At 38.7% G+C, this 18,312-nt stretch overlaps 1 protein-coding gene across 1 annotated transcript in view; it reads left to right on the top strand.

Annotated features, from left to right (window-relative positions):
* LOC138715819 (restin homolog) overlaps positions 1-15,226 on the top strand; it is a 30,737-nt gene extending 15,511 nt beyond the window's left edge. The window contains exons 6-8 of the mRNA XM_069848916.1: positions 5,062-5,151; positions 6,748-7,161; positions 14,174-15,226. Of these exons, the coding sequence (XP_069705017.1) occupies positions 5,062-5,151; positions 6,748-7,161; positions 14,174-14,335 (666 nt within the window). The 3' untranslated portion in view covers positions 14,336-15,226. The remainder of the gene's footprint in view (positions 1-5,061; positions 5,152-6,747; positions 7,162-14,173) is intronic.
* Positions 15,227-18,312: the final 3,086 nt, after the last annotated feature.

Raw genomic sequence — 18,312 nt, 5'->3', positions numbered from 1 at the left:
AATATTATCCTCCCATCTACGTCTCGGCCTCCCCAAAGGTCTTTTTCCTTCCTGCCTCCCAACTAACACTCTATATGCATTTCTGGATTCGCCCATACGTGCTACATGCCCTGCCCATCTGAAACGTCTGGATTTAATGTTCCTAATTATGTCGGGTGAAGAATACAATGCGTGCAGTTCTGTGTTGTGTAACTTTCTCCATTCTCCTGTAACTTCATCCCTCTTAGCCCCAAATATTTTCCTAAGCACCTTATTCTCAAACATCCTTAACCTATGTTCCTCTCTCAAAGTGAGAGTCCAAGTTTCACAACCATACAGCACAACCCGTTTAATTTATTCATTTGTTACTGTTGCTCCAAGGTATTTGAATTTTTTCACCTGTTCAAAGGATAAATTTCCAAATTTTATATATCCATTTAGAGTACAATATTCTGGTCACGAGACATAATCATATATTTTTCCTTTTCACATATATATATATATATATACATACAACACTGCGTAGCTACTTATCTGTGGCACTATCGTGATTATGGGTCTTTACCTAGTGCGCCTACATAGCTGCGATCTTAATGAACCAAAAAAAGATTATCTTTTTCTGTGAAGGATTTTGTACACAACTGGAGTTGTGCTTATGAAAATTTCATTTATTTTCCAATAACGTTGTGAGATGCATTGGCCAGCTACCCCAAAGGATCAATGATATGTTGCTGAAAATATTTAATTTCATCTACTATCCTCTCACAACATACATTTACTCCTGTATGAAGGTATAAGAAAGGGAAAAAGTACAACTTTCTGTCTCCATGACCTCAGTCAATTCAGTGGTGTTAAATATAATATCTCCAGTTTTCGTCCCAATTCTCTCTCCTGATATCCATCTTAGCTCCAATATCGAAGCCTAGGGTCATAAGTTTCTCGGTTTTATAATGTACAAAACAATATTTACATTATTATTAAAGAAACAAGTCAGATCTGACATTTGTCGTTGTAGCACATGGTATGTTAGTTACCAGCTCCATTTGGGAGCCTAAAGATGTTTTAAATGTCTACACAACAGATTCAGTGCACTACGAGTTTAGAGAGAAGTTTTCAGAAAACTTGGAAATGTCTATTTTCTCATGAAACTTGCTTCTATTATTTTAATAGGTATGTAAGCATTTTATGATACACCAAACAATTTTACTGCAGTAAAACATAGAAATCACCCAACATACGCGTATTCGAATTGTGACTGCCACATGTCAAGAGAGAGAGAGAGAGATAGAAACAAAATCGCAGGCAGTTCCAGGCTCTAACCTACACACTAAACCAGTAGAAACTTTATAAATTGGACTTCTTAATGTGTAATACACACACCATTTCATGGCCATGCATAAAAAGTGTTGCATTAGCATTGCTTACCACTCCTTTCGGGCAAAAACTGTTAGAAGTGACTCGTTCTTATAATAAAACTATAATAAAGTTGCTTTGGCTAATTCCTTGCACTGATGTTCATGTATTGTCAACAGTCTCTGGAACTAGAAGAACTAAGAAGAGATGTAAGAGCGATGATGTCGGAGCACAAAGTAATGGAGCAACTGCTAAGGCCCAAACTGATGTCAAGAGAAATAGCTGACCTTCACCTTGAGTCAATGGTACAACGAAAAGAAGAGGAAATTATATCACAGCTCCCCGAAGAGGAATTCAGCTCTTCAGGCCAAGGAACGTTGCCTTCCCATAATGTAATTGACAAAACTGACATCACATCTCCTACAGGCAAAGAACCTTCTGCTGCATTTATCTACAAAACTGGTATTATGTCTCCAGCAAAGCAGAAACCTTCCCCCGAAGCATTTCACCAAACTGAAGCTGACTCTCCAATACCCTCTCCCGAAGTATTCGACGAAAATGGCAATATGTCTCCAGTAAAGGACAGGGATTTTTCTGAAGTTTTCGACCAAACAGACACTGTAACTGCAGCAAAGAAAAAGCCTTCTCACGAAGTATTCGACAAAAACGGCACTGTATCACATCCAGAAGAAATCCTTCTCAAACAAATGCAAGGTTCGCAAAAACCAGAATATGAAAAAGATCGAAAGCAAGATATTACTGAGAGGGAAGTTCTGAAATCATTGCTTCCTCAGAAAAGAAAATGTACTATTGCAATAGGTAAACCTTCTAAAACAGACGAGACATCAAAATGTGTCGTTTCGGAGGAACTTGAAGAAATTGTAGACAAAGACAATTCAGACAGAAAAGATATATCAGCAAAATCCAAAAGAGTTTGCGAAAGCGATGATGAAGACATCATATGCAAATGTGAGAGGTTTTTCGGAGAAGAAGCTTCTATGCGAACTGAACGACAAAGCGTCGAGATAAAAGTGAGTAAAACCTGTTTAAGTATTGCAGACTAGAGAGGAAGGTATACCCATACAGGTCGAGCAGTTTCAAAGTCCTGAAGCATTGCTGGGCAAGTCAGCGGACCGAGCTCCATGCATTAACTGGCATTCCCTCCATGAAAACGAGGGGCATTTCTCGCCTGCAGTCAGTCGTGAGTGAGATTTCATTAGAGTGGAACAGTTGTGTTGTGCAGTCGTGAGTGAGATTTCATCGGAGTGGAACAGTTGTGTTGTGCAGTCGAGAGTGAGATTTCATCGGAGTGGGACAGTTGTGTTGTGCAGTCGTGAGTGAGATTTCATCTGAGTAGGACAGTTGTGTTGTGCAGTCATGAGTGAGATTTCATCGGAGTGGAACAGTTGTGTTGTGCACTCGTGAGTGAGATTTCATCTGAGTAGGACAGTTGTGTTGTGCAGTCGTGAGTGAGATTTCATCGGAGTGGAACAGTTGTGTTGTGCAGTCGTGAGTGAGATTTCATCGGAGTAGGACAGTTGTGTTGTGCAGTCGTGAGTGAGATTTCATCGGAGTGGAACAGTTGTGTTGTGCAGTCGTGGGTGAGATTTCATCGGAGTGGAACAGTTGTGTTGTGCAGTCGTGAGTGAGATTTCATCGGAGTAGAACAGTTGTGTTGTGCAGTCGTGAGTGAGATTTCATCTGAGTAGGACAGTTGTGTTGTGCAGTCGTGAGTGAGATTTCATCGGAGTGGAAGAGTTGTGTTGTGCAGTCGTGAGTGAGATTTCATCTGAGTAGGACAGTTGTGTTGTGCAGTCGTGAGTGAGATTTCATCGGAGTGGAACAGTTGTGTTGTGCAGTCGTGGGTGAGATTTCATCGGAGTGGAACAGTTGTGTTGTGCAGTCGTGAGTGAGATTTCATCGGAGTAGAACAGTTGTGTTGTGCAGTCGTGAGTGAGATTTCATCTGAGTAGGACAGTTGTGTTGTGCAGTCGTGAGTGAGATTTCATCTGAGTAGGACAGTTGTGTTGTAGAGTCGTGAGTGAGATTTCATCGGAGTGGAACAGTTGTGTTGTGCACTCGTGAGTGAGATTTCATCTGAGTAGGACAGTTGTGTTGTGCAGTCGTGAGTGAGATTTCATCGGAGTGGAACAGTTGTGTTGTGCAGTCGTGAGTGAGATTTCATCGGAGTAGAACAGTTGTGTTGTGCAGTCGTGAGTGAGATTTCATCGGAGTAGAACAGTTGTGTTGTGCACTCGTGAGTGAGATTTCATCGGTGTGGAACAGTTGTGTTGGTCAGTCGTGAGTGAGATTTCGTCGGAGTGGAACAGTTGTGTTGTGCAGTCGTGAGTGAGATTTCATCGGAGTGGGACAGTTGTGTTGGTCAGTCGTGAGTGAGATTTCATCGGAGTGGGACAGTTGTGTTGTGCAGTCGTAAGTGAGATTTCATCGGAGTTCAACAGTTGTGTTGTGCAGTCGAGAGTGAGATTTCATCGGAGTGGAACAGTTGTGTTGTGCAGTCGTGAGTGAGATTTCATCGGAGTGGAACAGTTGTGTTTGTGCAGTCGTGAGTGAGATTTCATCGGAGTGGAACAGTTGTGTTGTGCAGTCGTGAGTGAGATTTCATCGGAGTGGAACAATTGTGTTTATGCAGTCGTGAGTGAGATTTCATCGGAGTGGAACAGTTGTGTTTGTGCAGTCGTGAGTGAGATTTCATCGGAGTGGGACAGTTGTGTTGTGCAATGCTACGGGACTTTCAAATTGCCTGCACTGTATTTGTCAGTGACAAGTTCATTTCAGAATCGATCCCGGAAGTGTAGTGGCTACCATGACTGCCTTTGTAATCACGGCATTTTACCGAATCTCTAAAGAGGACAGTAGACTTTGACGTGGGAGAAAACTCTTTACATTAATACACTTTCGATTAAAGCTTCTCGTGTCACTGAGCCGAAGTATTTTCCAAAGTGTTATTTTTTTATTGTTCTCATCCACTATTTCGTTGCAACCAAGAAGAAAATATTATGAAATCGCATAGGCCAGAATCCTTTCGTAATATTCTTTCGCCAAAAATTGTTTCCAATTTCAAAATTAATTCGTATTAATTTTGGGCTTATAGATAATGCCTTTTGTGTACCCAGAACACTAAGAATGAATTCTAATTTGAGTACCGGTAGGCTAAATAAATTATTTCATTTAGGTATTATTTTTTAAGAAAAACAATCATAATCACAATCCTACACGATTTTGAAGCTAAAAATATTAATTTCTTTTTAATAATACTTCAAGAAAATTAACCACAAAACGGTAGTATCATTCGCAGCATGCATTTGTTTTTCAAAAGACGTAAAACATAATGAAGGTAGATATTTATCCTTCGTGCCTTCGTGAGACTCATTTTTATCATTTGCATCACTTCGCGATACGCCGTCACTCTGGAAAACCACAGATAATTTTTAAAGGTGGAGTCAAAATTGGGACGTAAGACTCTAAATGGCGTTACGGACGACGTCTGCCTCTTAGTCCTCAAACCACAGACTTCTAGTCCTGTTGACGACTTCTAGCTTTAAATTTGTTGGTTTATTAGTCTAAATACAGATGATGAAGAACCAGCTTTTGTCAACTTTTATTATTAGAATCAATTTAGAAGATGAGCTTGTAATTGGTGCAATCTAGCATACCTTAACGAGAGGCTGCAACCATCTCTTCAGTTAATCTTATTCTGATTTTCAGGATCTGAAAGAAGTAGAGGGATTGCACAGCATGGAAGATGACCATCTCAAGGATCATGTACAGGACTTGCAGCGACGAGCCAGGGTGAAGGTAGGTCAGCATTTGGAACTACTTTTTTGTTTGTTTATAAATAAATGATTCAGTGGGAAATCAACCGCCACACGACATTGGTGCTGACTATAGGACATGGCCGGTCTCTATAGACAAGAACGAACGGCTTGTGCAGGTTTTCGTGTTGTAAAATGTAAGTGTTTCTAGCTTTTCTTTGTGCTTGAGTGAATTTTAAACCAAGCATGATGACTCAGTTTAAGCACTCCATTACACAAAGTTTTCACATACGTATACTCTAGCGGAGATGGCACATGAAGTTCAGAGACTATTCAGATTTCAGATACCCAGTGTTAGAAGAGAATCCTTCAATTAATCATAATCTCCCAAAACTTCATCCCTCTTAGCCCCAAATATTTTCCTAAGCACCTTATTCTCAAACACCCTTAACCTCTGGTCTTCTCTCAAAGTGAGACAAACTATTTACACAATAAATAAATAAATACTTCGTTGCTAAGGTAACATGGACAGCAGATGAGCGATAATTTCAGTACTCTTTATATATTATTTAAATGTATCGAAGTACATGTGATATTTACATGCAGATATTTTCGTCATCATACGATGAAAGAGTAATGGAACGGAGAAAAATTCTCTCCGGCGCCGGGATTTGAACCCGGGTTTTCAGCTCTACGTGCTGATGCTTTACCCACTAAGCCACACCGGATATCCACCCCGGCGTCGGACAGAATCGTCTCAGATTAAGTGCCAACTCTTGGGTTCCCTCTAGTGGCCGCCCTCTGCACTACATCATAGATGTCTATGAAAATAGGACTGAAGTCCACACATGTGCTGAGGTGCACTCGTTATGAGTGACTAGTTGGCCGGGATCCGACGGAATAAGCGCCGTCTTAAATCGCATATCACATATATTATTTTAATGTACCGGAGTACATATGATATTTCCATGCAGATATTCTGCGTCATCATACGATGAAAGAGTAATGGAACGGAGAAAAATTCTCTCCGGCGCCGGGATTTGAACCCGGGTTTTCAGCTCTACGTGCTGATGCTTTATCCACTAAGCCACTAGTCACTCATAACGAGTGCACCTCAGCACATGTGTGGACTTCAGTCCTACGTTCATAGACATCTATGACGTAGTGCAGAGGGCGGCCACTAGAGGGAACCCAAGAGTTGGAACTTAAACTGAGACGATTGTATCCGACGCCGGGGTGGGTATCTGGTGTGGCTTAGTGGATAAGGCATCAGCACGTAGAGCTAAAAACCCGGGTTCAAATCCCGGCGCCGGAGAGAATTTTTCTCCGTTCCATTACTCTTTCATCGTATCAGTACTGTTTGTTTTTATGCACCAGCTTCTTAAACTAAAACTCTTCGGACTCTGAATTCCTCTTTTTGAAACGACGGTAGTTGATGGCTCGATCACATATTCTTCACTTCTCCTCCTTGTCGAATCCAGACATCCTCTTTGCTTACAGATTATCCCACTGACCTTTCTGGCCTTTCTTTCCTGCCAAGCCTTATTATTAAATCCCAATACACGGTTGATTAACCCAAAGTCTGAAATCTGAAATGGACCAATTATGACGACGAACGAACTGTGGTTACTGTATGCAGTCGGTGGAGATGGAGGAGCTGAAGTCGGCGGTGCAGCAGCTGCAGGCCAAGCTTGTGCAGACGACGGAGGTGCCGGAGGACCTGGCAGAGACGCTGCAGCGGCGGTGCAGGGACAAAGACCGCATGATCGCGGCGCTGGCCAACGAGCTGCGCCTGCATGCGCGCAGCCACGTGTGGGGCGAGCTGCTCACGCGCGTCGCAGCCGACGACCTGGAGACGCCTCCAGACTTCGACGCCTGCGCGCTCGCAGCTTACCTTCAGCGTCCGAGCCCCTTCGCACCCCAGTCGCGTGCCAAGGCGCCGTCCCAGCTGCCCGCCGCGCCCGCGAACCTCAGGGTGCAGGCCCGCACTGGACACGACAGCGTTATCCTCGTCTGGAGTCGACCCTCCGACCCCAACGTCTGCGGATACGAGGTGAGCCAGTCCATTCCGGGCATTTTATCGAACCCCAGCCCCCGAATGACTTTGACCGAATCCAATTTCCCGAATGACTTTGACTGAATCCAATTTCCCGAATGATTTTGACCGAATCCAATTTCCCGAAACTAAAAATCCCGAAAAACAAAACTAAAGCCAAGGACTGTTGAGTATTTTTACTATTCAGTGATTGAATGCTTCCATAAAATGGCGCTACAATGAGGAATGATTACTTACAGACCTGTTACTAAATCTACGTATTACTCTGTGAAAAGATGTATTAAATCTACATACTTAGACTTCAACAAACAAAATTTGATAACACAATCCCAAGGGAAAAAATGGAACTCGCTGCATCAAAATCCACAGTTAATTCCCGATTTACCACGAAAATCGTCTGTAGCTGCATTTAGATTGGCAACAGGCCATGATTGTTTGGCCAAACACCTGCATAGAATTGGAATATATCAATCCCCTAACTGCCCATTGTGCAACTCAAACCAAGAAATGGATTCGGAACACCTCAAAATCTGTGCTTCAGTGGCTGGCCATGATAATATCTTTGAAAAATATTAGAGTGCAAGAGGTCAAATGACTTTATTGTCGAACGCCTGGCATTAGAAAACAACAAAAATGAGGAATGATATCCAATGCGTCTCATTTAGTTAGTCTTTTGTTTTTCTTTATATATTCATTGTGCCTCATGGTGATTGTCCAGATACGGTTTTGGACTATTTCGTTCATGTACCAATGCACCAGTGGAGTTTAAAATCATATTGAGTTTTAACCAATCAGCACCATCTATCAACTGCAATCTTATCGCATCTGATGCGCATTTGTTTAATATTTTATCGCAACTGATGTTCAGATGTTAAATATTTTCATTTATCCTTAACAACAAAGTGGGCCGTGATATTGCGTGATGGCCGTGCTAGCACATGTAAGTACTTAATATCTTAATTTGCAGACCTAATGCAATATGTTTCGATATTATAAATTTATTAATATGTTCGCAAAACAGTCCTACACAAACATCACAAGAATTCTCATCTTGACGACAATTCACTAAATGAAATTATCTAGTTCAAAGTGAAATGTTATAACCTCAAATATTTGTTCTATTTTTTCTGTTTTACTAATCATAATTGTTGAAATGTACAATGTGTTCTTTTTTATGCGTCTATAGCGACTCTTGTTTTGTTCCACTTTTACTCTTACTACTAAGATTTCAAATCATCCGTCCTCAAGTGAGGTTGGCCACTGGGATCCGGAATTAACAAAATATAAAAGATAAAGGGAAATGAAACGAGCAAAATACTGATTCGATTTGTACATTAAAACAAAAATTTAAGTGTTAACATATAGATGATAGTGTAGAATTTGAAGAGAGGCCTTCAGAATTTCCATTACAATCTTCTGAACCTCATAAAAGGGAATTTTAAAGGATTTAAGGATATTACATGTAAATTTTGGTAAACAACCCCTCGCTCCAAATAGTAAGCCTGTAACATCACAGTTGTAAAGCGAAATGCCATATTTTTCACTGAGGTATGGAAGGCAAGGTACATATTTAGCTCGCATGCCATCATTTATCTGCAGTACTTGATTCGTGTCTCGTTCAAAGCAAATCGTGGGGTCTAAGACCATCGCTTTCTGTGTTCTTCTATTGATGGCAATTATATCGACTCTTCTATGTGAATTATCTTCAGACACACAATGAATCTCCTCACGTACTTCCCATCCTCTGTTTCTTAGCAGGCTGTACGGGCAGGATGGTGTCTGTTGTTACGCAGTAGCTCTCCCTTCTTACAGAACCCCAGTACGTGGCCAATAATAATAAATAATAATTTAACAATAACTTTATGTGTCATTTTACTTACGTTACAGTTCTCGGTTCGATGCCTATTTCAGCTATTTAATGTCTGAACCGTGTCAAGTTAACTTGTGAATTTTAAATAAAATCTACACAAACTTTATTGGGTTTATATCATAGCAACATCAATAAATTGTTTTCATATTTTGTAGCTATGGAAACGTACATTCATCATTCTTTTAGGCATTCGGGTATTTTTAATTCATAAAATATTACTTTCGAGAAACTGGATTCGGAATATTTGTTAATGTCCATTGTGCAAAAGCAATACAGACCTTTGGAATTGTGGATTCTGGAAAATGGCGAGAACGGAGCTGGACAAGTGAAATAGCGAAATAGATAAATTTTCACAAAAACCAATATCCATAATACACGATCGAATACGAAAGGAACTTCTGCATAAAAGCTCGAAAGGAACATGTTATAAAATGGGGCTATTCAGAATGATTTCATTTAGAGTGTAAATTTACATCAAAGAGAATGATTCAATCTGTTGTTTTCCTTCATAGCCTATGTGAAATTTTGTGTAAAATATAAACATAGACTAATGAAGTAATCCACTTGCCCCGTGTCTTGGAGGCTAGGACACGTGGGGTTTGAGTTCATTACTGAACTGCTAGAAAATACCGGACACGTGACAATGATTATAGCTTGAACAGGGTAAGTTAGCAATTCATTTATAGAAAGTGTAAATAATTCACTTTTAATCTCTAACACGAAAACAATAAATTAGATAGGTAATTGATTAACTAGCAGACTTACTCGTGTTAATTATGTAAGTCTGTGCGGCTTACAGCTGTTTCGGTGCTTCATCACACCATCCTCAGAGCCTACTAGATCTCGGCGTCATCTCAAACTTCTCTGTCTGTTATGTGGGTGCGTTTGATTGTTGAAAGGTGTTGAAAAGTGGAGTCGAATAGTGTGTGTGTTCTGAAATTGATCTGTGTGTTGAGAATTTGATTGGGGTGTGTTTTAGTGTGTCTGTATATTTCGTATTGTTCTAGTGTGTTGAGTTTTTGGTTTTTGGGTTGTATGTGTAGGATTTCCATGTCCGCATTTATTTTATTGTATGTATGGTTAGCATTGGTTATGTGATCGGCGTATGTAGATGTATTGTGTCCTCTGGTTATTGCTTTAATGTGTTCTTTGCAGCGTATTTGGAATGATCTGCCTGTCTGTCCAATGTAGAACTTGTCGCAACTATTGCATGTGAGCTTGTATACGCCTGTGTGGTTGTATTTATTTGTTTGTGTTTTTTTGTGTGTTGAGATGTCTTTGTAGTGTGTTTTCTGTTCTGTATGCTATGTTGTATTTCTGCTTTCTGAATGAAGATGCGATCTTATGTGTGCTTTTGTTTTCATATGTTAGTATGATGTAGTATGTCTCGTGTTCTTGTGTTTGTGTTGTGTTTTGTGTGTTTTTGTGTTTAAGTTTTTGGTTTTGTCTTTCTTATGATGTTATTATGTTTAAACACATTAAAGCAATAACCAGAGGACACAATACATCTACATACGCCGATCACATAACCAATGCTAACCATACATACAATAAAATAAATGCGGACATGGAAATCCTACACATACAACCCAAGAACCAAAAACTCAACACACTAGAACAATACGAAATATACAGACACACTAAAACACACCCCAATCAAATTCTCAACACACAGATCAATTTCAGAACACACACACTATTCGACTCCACTTTTCAACACCTTTCAACAATCAAACGCACCCACATAACAGACAGAGAAGTTTGAGATGACGCCGAGATCTAGTAGGCTCTGAGGATGGTGTGATGAAGCACCGAAACAGCTGTAAGCCGCACAGACTTACATAATTAACACGAGTAAGTCTGCTAGTTAATCAATTACTAATATTCAAGTGTTAAAAGTAGTGTACGCAAAATTCAAAATGGAATAAATTAACAATATAGGCTGTTCACATTGCAGATGAAAGATTTTTACATGAAGTCTTCATTATTATTATTATTATTTTTATTTTATTAATCAGCATAGACTAATAAGAAATTTTATTAAGTTAATTAATAATTTAAAAACCAATAATAACTAAGACTTCATGTCAAAAAAAAAACTTTCACTTGCAATGTCAAACTACTCCTCATCTGTCTTCACAAAAAGAAGACCAAGCAGGTGAGGTGTGGTGATCTTGGTGGCCAGTACGACCAATCCATTGATTGGGGAAGATGACTTTCAGAAACTGACGAACATTAATGTGCCATTGCTTTGAATAACTATCGTGCTGTTACCACAGTCTGGTATATACAGTCACGAAGCTCAATACGTAGTAAATATGCATGCATAGATAGTTGCTAACCACTAGGATCGCTAATATCGTCTCATTACAGACAATGCGAAATAGTACCGGCACAGTCTATTGTTCCTAGCATCCTCACAACTCAAGCTTCGTGACTGTATATACTAGACTGTGCTGTTACCACATGCGTCGTTTCACATTCAAAGGCACATTCTCAAGCACGAGAGAGAATGTTTCCAGGAAAAAGTGGTGGTTAATAGCACTGTTCAGTCTTAGTGGTAGGAAATGGAACCAATCGCTGATTCGTACAAAAGTTTAACAGCTGACTGATGACTGCCACGGTCCCCAGCGCAAATATTGGTTACTCACTTTCAGGCAGTGCCCTACAACTTGTTCGTAGCGTAGTGGGATAACGACTCATCACCGAACCCATGTTAACATTTTTTATGTTTATTTAACGACGCTCGCAACTGCCGAGGTTATATCAGCGTCGCCGGTGTGCCGGAATTTGATTCCGCAGTCCTTTTACATGCCAGTAAATCTAGTGACATGGGCCTGTCGCATTTAAGCACACTTAAATGCCATCGACCTGAGCCGGGATCGAACCCGCAACCTCGAGCACAGAAGGCCAGCGCTATACCGCTTGTGCCAACCAGGGCGATCGAACACATATTTCCTGACGAAAAATGTTTCCCTTAGTCTCTGGAAATACCCCTCTTAGTTTTCGTATTAAATTTTTAAACACATTGCAGAAATTTCTGAAACATTAATTGTACGTATCTGCTTAAGGAAAAACGGTTGTAAAGTTATATGAAAGATTAGAGGAAAAAATAGACTAAAACCAGATTGCCATAGATTTAGTCCTATTGATGGTAGATTTTTTTAAATTTATTGTTCTGATTAAGGGAACTCTTGGCTATTCAATGAACTTTGAATGATACTGCATTATACGCTAGAAATTAATTTTTATTTTTTTAATTCTTTAGATTCAGTCCATTAGTACACTTTTTTCAGAAATTATGTAACTTAAGTTTATAAAATTTTCAGGACATGTTAATACATATGTGATAGTCTTAATGATAAAATTATGTTAAAATATCTTTATAAAAATTCTGATTTATTCCCATTCTTCTAGACGGAAAAGGGTAACTGTTTGAACGACGAATATTCTAGTACAAAAATAACAGACATATAAAAATGATATTGTATAGTTTTACCACAGTCTGGTATATACAGTCACGAAGTTCAATACGTAATAAATATGCATCCATAGATAATTGCTAACCACTAGGATCACTAATATCAACTCATTACAGACAATGCGATATAGTACCGGCACAGTCTATTGTTCCTAGCACCCTCACAACTCAAGCTTCGTGACTGTATATACTAGAATGTGGTTTTACTTTGAAGGTCTCTTACAATAAATAGTTGACACTTCAATACCATCAAAACTATAGCAAATGAATAAAGAGCACCAATATACTGTACAGTGATGTAATAATAACCTAAAAATACCTTTAACATTTAGAAATTAATTTCTAGCTTACAGTACAGTAGATAACAACCATACTATGTTAATTCAACTCCCGAAAGTTCTCTTATTTAGTGTAAAACAATTAAAAAACTATTATAATTAAGACCAAATCTAAGGCAATCTCATTTCAGGGTTTTTTCTGTCTCCCTTTTTTCATACACCATAACACCATCTTTCCTTAGTGTACAATTTATTAATTAAGTTAACTGTCTAAATTTGTATGTATGTATTTATTTACACTGCAAGTGGGCAAGCACCCGGTGGCAGTGGTATACACAATATAAACAATACACAATAAAATGATAAGCAATACACAATACAATTATACAATACAAATACAATTATACAATACATAATACAATAAATTACATACACAATACAATAACAATAACAATACAATTTAACACAATAATTACAATGAATAATAATACATAGAATAACCTAATTTTACAATACAACCTACATATGTATAGGCCCTATATAAGTTTCACATTGGTACTGATAATAATCTTTCACTTTACTCTCATCTCACTCACTGTAGCGGCACTATGACGTATTTCACTGACACACTATAACACATTTCACTGACACTATATAACACACTTCATTGACGCTATAAATTATCACTGATCGGAACTATTCACTGCACTGTAAAACCATAACTTCACTGACTCACCTCGCTTCACTGATACAACAGTTCAAATAAGTCAAATAATTACACCCTTATGCATACTTATAAACAGAACTACATTTAAACTAAACATTTCTAGTCTAAGATCCTCTTACACGCTATTTTTAAATAATTTACAATTCAAACTAAGGGAGTAACTCGTCAGGCTAAATAAATACATGTCACCTTAAAAAATTAAATGTTAAATGTCACCTTAATTTGAATTTGCACTTTATATACAACTTTTTAAGTTATTCTTGAATCTCCTTAAGGAAGGACAGCCCTCCTTAAGGAATGACCTACAGCTGCAGGTAGGTCATTCCAATTTTGGGTTGATAACGAAAATTCATCTTTCTTGTTTTGTTTGAGCTGGTATTAAGTGATAGCATTTGGGCATGTGTTCTCAATAACAGCTTAAAAACTAATTCTAATCGGTAACATCCTTCATAGCATGGAAAAGGAACTGAATTATTCCGTAAAACAAAATGTGTGAGAAAATACGTGTCACTCTTGGGCATACTTTTTTTTGTTGAGGAGGGCGGAGAACTTAGCAACCTCCAGGCCTCCCCATGAAATGAAGGCTTTTGCAGCATGAAACAGAGCGCCTAATGCTAGAGTTGCACTCACCCAAGATACATTACTTCTTGCAGATCTACGTAAACGGCACGCTGCGGCACCGCGTTCGCAGCCCCTCAAGGACTTTGGAGCAACTCGAGGGGCTCAACTTGTGTACCCAGAATCGCATCACAGTTTGTTCGGTGAACCCGGACGGCGTCCCTTCAGAAACAGTGTCGATGCTGTATCCTTGTTAGCTGCAATAAATGTCACCTCTCACCTGTCTATCTGTGGTTGTGCTCAATACTTGAAATAAAAACTGTTCATCAGTAAATGCCAGAGGAAATGAACTAGATGCTGTTGGTGAAAAGCCGACATCTCCCCCAAAACAAATTTTTTTTTTATTATTTTACACTCCATATCTGTCGAGTAGACTCATACGTACCAGCTTCCAAAGAAACAGTAACACTTGAATTCACACTCCATTCATATCCATCGAATGGGCTGGTACATACTCGCCTTTAAATAAACCATAAACATAGTATAGTAACACTTTCGCTTTTAAAGAATCCATAACAATTAAATTGACTATCCATTAACATTATTTCCATAGGAAGCATGTATTGTGGGTCCCTATCACCACGGCATGGCGCGTCCTCAGGTTGCGGATCGAGGAGACGGCCTCCAGATATGGTGGGTAGCTGTGAATATATTGAATAAGCAGTCGTGGACAGCCGATAAGGGGTGGTCCTCCAGCTTGGGGGTTGGGCGAAGGGCTAACAACCCATCACCGTAAAAAAAACAGCTAATTACGAAACCTAACAATAAGCCTCGGAATGAGACCAATTCAGAAATGCATATAGAGTGTTAGTTGGGAGGCCGGAGGGAAAAGACCTTTGGGGAGGCCGAGATGTAGATGGGAAGATAATATTAAAATGGATTTGAGGGAAGTGGGATATGATGGTAGAGACTGGTTTAATCTTGCTCAGGATAGGGACCAATGGCGGGCTTATGTGAGGGCGGCAATGAACCTCCGTGTTCCTTAAAAGCCAGTAAGTAAGTAAGGAAACAGAGCACATTACTGCCATTACTTTTAAACGAAAATTCTTTATACTGGAGTGCTGTTTTACCTCCAATAAGCCACCGTTTTGGCACGAATATATTGTATTTTTTTACACAAAAATTTGTTCTTGGGATTTCGTTTCTTCTTAATGTTCTTCCGCTAAGTCTTGTTTTTCGGATTTCTAGATTTTAGCGTGAAATGAAGATAATGGGTCCCAGCGAACGTTCCCGATGTTTCTAATGTCCGATTAAAACTTACGGACTATGATAATTATATTAATAACTAGGCTTGTAGTGTTGGGAACCGATAGGGTGCGTTACGGTGGTTCCAAGTTGACTATCCGTTCACCAATCAGTACTCTATCATGCATAAACAGTGTACCTGCTGAATGATAATGCCGAAGGTTAAAGGTTCTCAGGCACATATTTTTGCAGCGGAATTTGGCGAGTGTTTTGAAGTGAATGGCGGAATTATTATGTGTAAATTATGTAATACAAACATTCGAGGTGACAAGCGATATTATATACAGAGGCATTGTAGCGCAAGAAAAAAAAAGGAGGAAACTCAAACCCTCGAATAATACTTGTGTAATCGGTCCCCAACATTACAAAAGTATTAATAACATTTTGTATTCACCCCACAGAAAAAAAATCACATGGTGTGAAATCGGGAGACCGTGGAGGCCATCGGGAGAAAACCGTTACATTCGGACCGGTATTTACACGAAAGAAACACGCATCCACTTTCGTTTGTAAAGCTATGTCAACCACCTAAAACTTCGATAATCATTTAAGGACACGGTGTATTGTTATTTTTTGGACGGGATATTCTGGTTGATAAATAACATCCTTATTCTTTGTACCATATTATTAGTGTTTTCCACGGTATATTTATAGTAAGTAACATACAATATTTATTAAGTTTGAACTAATGAGTCCTGCAGTGGAGTCAACCACAGTTGATCCCTGGCGTTTCCTGAACCCTTGAGCCTGGTTTTATGTGTAATTTCATTACAAATATACTCTGCTAACAATATATCAACCTAGTTTTGCTTTTCTACCATTAAGTGTGAGTTGGTTTCTTCAAAAGTTGATGTCACAGAATCTGTCTATATTACAGCTTGAGGTTTTATTTACACATATAAATTAATTTATTTTGCTTTACCTGTTCATAATGTCATGATCAAGTGAGCGTTGGTAAAATTAAAGTGCCGAGAAAGACCCGTCATCTGGCGGGAAAGCACAAATTTGGCGAAGATACTGCCCTCTGTATAAAGACAAAAGAAATAGTTTTATAGTAGCCGCGGTACAAGTGTAAAACCCAGAAAAGTATAGTAATAGTAGATATTTCTAGGCATTTCAATGATTTAATAGCGTGATTAATGATTATTATCGGAATAGAATTCAATCAGTTTCAACTAGCATTACAAACAGATCATCGCGAGTTGCGCTTCAAATTCACACAGCGTCGAATTCTGACGTCAGAGATCAACTCTCACTCCAATGTAGTACACATGTTACATAATTTGTTATAATATAAATAAATAATCTTAATTGTAAATTGTAAACTTATTAACAAAGTTTAAATTACTTAAATTCAAAAGAAACCACAGTGTTTCGAACTTACACAATTCAAGTACTCTGAATGATAAATTTCTAAGGATTCGGAACATTACACCATACTGTCCATCTTACGCCTCTTGTACCTTCTGCTATGTTGCCTAAAAACGTAATTAGTTCCTTCTCGAAAATAACTAATTAATTTAATTCATATTCTGAAAAGATTCGACCTTAAATGAAGGGTTCAGAACCATAGTGGGCCAAGCGCCATTTACTAAAACCGTAGAAAACAAGAGTTAAAATGAAGTTATCACCATAATTCAATGGAAACATAGGCCTATAGCAAGTAATGTAAAGTGTACACATTAAAACTAAATGATATGTCAATTTTTATTAAACTATGGTATTCACTTAATTTTAACCCTTGCTTTCTCCGTTTTTAATAAATGGCGCTTGGCCCACTATGGCTCTGAATCCTTAAATTTTACTGTTTCTTAGGTGTGAAGACAAACGACTTCGTCTTTCTTCTCACTTAATTGGATATCAGTCGTGAGAAAGAGAGCAATTCTAGAACTCACAAGCACGTATTAAATTTCGATCTCAACAAAAGAGCAACAAACCATTTCTCAGAGTTTCCTGGTCATACAAAGCTGTACAAAACGATCCCAGTCCTGCGAACGAAAGTGAACTGAGGATATACTGCAATGAAAGTAGAGGAACAAAGATTTTTTAAAAGGAGAGGGTGGAGTAGACGGAATGGATTTAATAACCATGGAATATTTAGTGTGGCAATACTTGTCATTATTATTATTATTATTATTATTATTATTATTATTATTATTATTATTGTTATTATTATTATTATTATTATTATTGTTATTATTATTATTATTATTATTATTATTATTATTATTATTATTATTATTATTTTCAATCATTATTATTATTAGTCATTGAATGCCCAGTGATTGTAATAGTTTCATCTTGAATAACTGAAAAGAGTGTCTCTTAATTCATTTAAAATTATTTTCGATATGAATAATTTCGAGGGAAAAATCGTTCCGGGGCCGGGCATCGAACCTGGGACCTGGTTAAACGTACCAACGCTCTACCAACTGAGCTACCCGGGAACTCTACCAGACACCGATCCAATTTTTCCCTCTATATCCACAGACCTCAAAGTGGGCTGACAAGCGTCAAGCAACCAACTTCGAGTGCACACTAACTCTGTGTGACTTAAATTGTGGTTTTCTGTTAACGAACAGTGACGTGTATTATGCAAATCAAGATTTCAGGTATAACTCCCTGTAAGGTCGATTTGAATAATTTCGATGGAAAAATCGTTCCGGGGCCGGGCATCGAACCTGGGACCTTTGGTTAAACGTACCAACGCTCTACCAATTGAGCTAACCGGGAAATCTAACAGACACCGATCCAATTTCTCCCTCTATATCCACAGACCTCAAAGTGGCCTGACAACCGTCAAGCAACCAACTTCGAGTGCACACTAACTCCGTGTGACTTAAATTGTGGTTTTCTGTTAACGAACAGTGACGTGTATTATGCAAATCAAGCTTTGAGGTATAACTCCCTCTAAAGTCGATTTGAATAA

Source organism: Periplaneta americana, chromosome 15, assembly GCF_040183065.1.
Source record: "Periplaneta americana isolate PAMFEO1 chromosome 15, P.americana_PAMFEO1_priV1, whole genome shotgun sequence".
Taxonomy (NCBI): Eukaryota; Metazoa; Arthropoda; class Insecta; order Blattodea; family Blattidae; genus Periplaneta; species Periplaneta americana.
The sequence above is the reverse complement of the archived record's forward strand: the minus strand, read 5'-3'. Positions and strand labels throughout refer to the sequence as shown.